Source organism: Plecotus auritus (assembly GCF_963455305.1).
Source record: "Plecotus auritus genome assembly, chromosome: 7".
Classification (NCBI taxonomy): domain Eukaryota; kingdom Metazoa; phylum Chordata; class Mammalia; order Chiroptera; family Vespertilionidae; genus Plecotus; species Plecotus auritus.
Window position 1 is genome coordinate 128,484,567 of NC_137774.1, and position 2,885 is coordinate 128,487,451.

Below are 2,885 nucleotides of genomic sequence, written 5' to 3' on the forward strand. Positions count from 1 at the left end.
AATGAAATCGCTACACTTTCAAGCAGTCTTTCATTACACAAATTCGATTCATGGGTACAATTACTAATCAGAGCTATCTTTTAACCCATTTCTCCTAGTCAAAGCACCAGAATATATTGATAAATTATTTCCTATATTCTACCTTACATGCTATTACATTCCATTTCAAATATTGTATTTCTTTTCAGTCTAAACAAGACTAATATTGACTAGTGGCACATTTATGAAGACAAAAATTTGAGTTTTAGGGAATAGTCCTCAAATATAATCTGTATACAACACTGGTTTTCCTCATAAGTAACTATCACTGAGGGAGAAAAAACTAATGCACTCCTTCAAAGTAAAGGGGAAGACTGAAATTATTTTTCTCTCCCTTTAAATAAAAAAGAAATTAGTATAGAATTAAAAGTCAAATTTGTATAACATAAATTGCCAATAAGGCCGTGACCTAGCAATCAAAACTTAAATATCAGATTTTAAGACCAAGAAATAAGCTAAATCACATATATTTTGGTCAAGAATCTAATATTGGGATAATACCCAAATGAAAAGGTACACATATGCTCAATTTATCACATTTTGTATTTCAGAGAAGAGGCATTAAGGATTCATGCCATAAGTTTATTTACAAACACATCTAGTATGTTGAGTTCAACATTTAGATCCATTTTTCAAGGAGACTGCACCTCTTTAAATGCTCCTCTTCATATCTGTGAATAAAAACAAACAAAAAACTAATAATGAAAAATCCCATTCATTTAACAGAAATTGTGTAATTTCATCAGTGTATTGTCTGTCCATCAGTTTATGACTGGTACATCAGAAAGCGTTTACAGTATCATGCCTTCATTCATACTGATTTGCTTCATCATATGCACCAAAATCGTTCCATATTAATGGCTTGGACAAATAATTTCCTCTCTAAACTATGACAAATAAAGTCTTTATTTTCCAATGTATACTTTCAGTTTACTAGAACTTTCCTGGTTAGAAAGTGTTACCTCTGGCTAAAAATCTGATCCACTATCACTAGCTATGAAATATCGGGCAACTTAACTCTTTTAATGTTTCCAATCACGTTTATATCAATCATCTACTTCAAGGCCTGCTAGGGAGCCACATGAGATTATTAATATAAAGTATACCCAACGAATAGTAGTACTAAATAAACCTTTGCTTTCAGGTAAAGAAACACTTGTTTCTAGGTTTATCCACTGTCTCCACCAATGCCACATACACACAACTTCAGGAATCAGCCCTACACTTATTTATGTATTACAAAAACACATTTGTAATATATAAATACATATTTTTTGAGGAAGAGGTGAAGAACACAGGAAGAAATAAAAGGGAAAGCGTTGCTTTGGGAAGATTAGAAATCCATTAATTAATTACCTGTATCATGGATTAAACATCCTTATTTTTTGAGCAGTTGGTGTCTTACTATAAAAAAAGGTGCAGCAAATCCTGATCCAAAGTACAAAGTCATCATAGCTAGTAACCGCCACTTGTTTTCCACTGAAAATGGCAAATTCTGTTGGAAAAAGAAAACACGCAACAAGAAGAGCTTCAAATCATCTGATTTTATAAGATCAACAAGAAGCACACAGAGGACAGACTTTTTTTCTATTTTACATAATCTATCATTGCACCCTTTTAAAACATTACCTTTCCAATCCTATGACCTCCCTCATACATAACACTAGAAAGTAAAAAATAAAACAAAATAAAATAAAATCTGGCTTTGTTGAGCAGTGGTCTTAAGAACTAAAGTGTAAAATAGTGAACTTTCTCTTTTATTTCAGAAAATAAAAAATACTCTCCAAAAGCAGTTTTAGGAACAGCATTGTTCTAGTTTACTATTTGTTAAAAACTAGGCACTTATTAAAGAAGGCACGTGTTACTGTAACTGTACTACGAAGTTTGATTTTTTCATAACCAAGCAGCACCACCCTCAAGCCCGTGTCTCAGGCCTGCACACCTGAGCGCCGCATAACCCTCGGAGGTTGTTACTGCTAACCACCCGGTTTAGGCTATCCACACTGAGGCTACCCAACCTCAACCAGGGAGGGCTATAATTTAGCAACTAGTTAGAGAAGATTCGACCCACAACGACAGGCCCTCATGCTGTCTTCATTGATTTCCACTGACCTCCACTCCGAGTCTGGTGACCTCTAGTTCTGCTTTAAGACACATCACCCCCGGACAAGGTCTCCACCACCCGCCTCAGGTGTTGGAGGGGGAGGGGGGCCTCCAGCTCTACCTACTCGTTCCTTTCCTGGACGAAGGCGCGCACCCAGGGTCCTGAGCTTTCCCCCTGGTCCACGGGGGAACTGGAATGTGAGTCGTTGTCCCAGGCTAAATTCCGGGCTTACCGTCTCCCTTTCCAGGGCCCACAGGCGGCCCTGAGTTCAGCGAGTAGTGGGCCAGTGTCCGCTCTCCCCACCCCCAACGAGCCCGGCCCTTCCACACTGACCTTCCCTGGGCCCTCCTCATAGTGGCTCCTACGGACCACAGAGGTTGTGAACCTCCGAATGCTTTGGCCCAACATTTTCCTGTTGGAAGCCCAGCGAAGGCGCAGAAACCGAAGCAGGAGAAATGGCGGTACCACACCAGCCGTTTATTCACGACCTTGCTCCCTTCCTTCAAGGACCGAAAGGGGAGATGGGAAATGGGGCAGAGCTCTCGGAAATCGCGGGAAGTGGCGAGCGCCGGGTTTTGTGGGAATTGTAGTTCTAACCATTGGACTCCGTGTCGAACCCTAAGGATTATGGGAAATGTAGTTCCGTGCCCGTCTCAAGAAAGACCAGAACTCACATTGCCTCCTATGAGTAGAGATTGATTGGTTCAGACCCGAGTTCTTGACAAGTTTCTTGGCGTCTTGT

The 2,885-nt window shown here is 39.8% G+C and overlaps 1 protein-coding gene across 1 annotated transcript; it reads right to left on the reverse strand.

Moving 5' to 3' along the window:
* Positions 1-564: 564 nt before the first annotated feature.
* On the reverse strand, positions 565-2,658 carry COX7C (cytochrome c oxidase subunit 7C). The gene is made up of 3 exons (XM_080680817.1): positions 2,477-2,658; positions 1,396-1,534; positions 565-710 (listed from the first exon to the last, which is right to left on the reverse strand). The coding sequence occupies exons 1-2, from the start codon at positions 2,549-2,551 to the stop codon at positions 1,418-1,420; spliced, it is 192 nt and encodes a 63-aa protein (XP_080536943.1). The 5' UTR covers positions 2,552-2,658; the 3' UTR covers positions 565-710; positions 1,396-1,417.
* Between the last annotated feature and the right edge of the window lie 227 nt (positions 2,659-2,885).

Bases quoted from the DNA above. Each gene is read 5' to 3' on its own strand.
- COX7C (XM_080680817.1), bottom strand. From the start codon at position 2,551: ATGTTGGGCCAAAGCATTCGGAGGTTCACAACCTCTGTGGTCCGTAGG. The intron at 1,535-2,476 runs GTCAGTGTGGAA...TTTTTCCAACAG, and splicing joins ATGAGGAGGGCCCAGGGAAG to AATTTGCCATTTTCAGTGGA.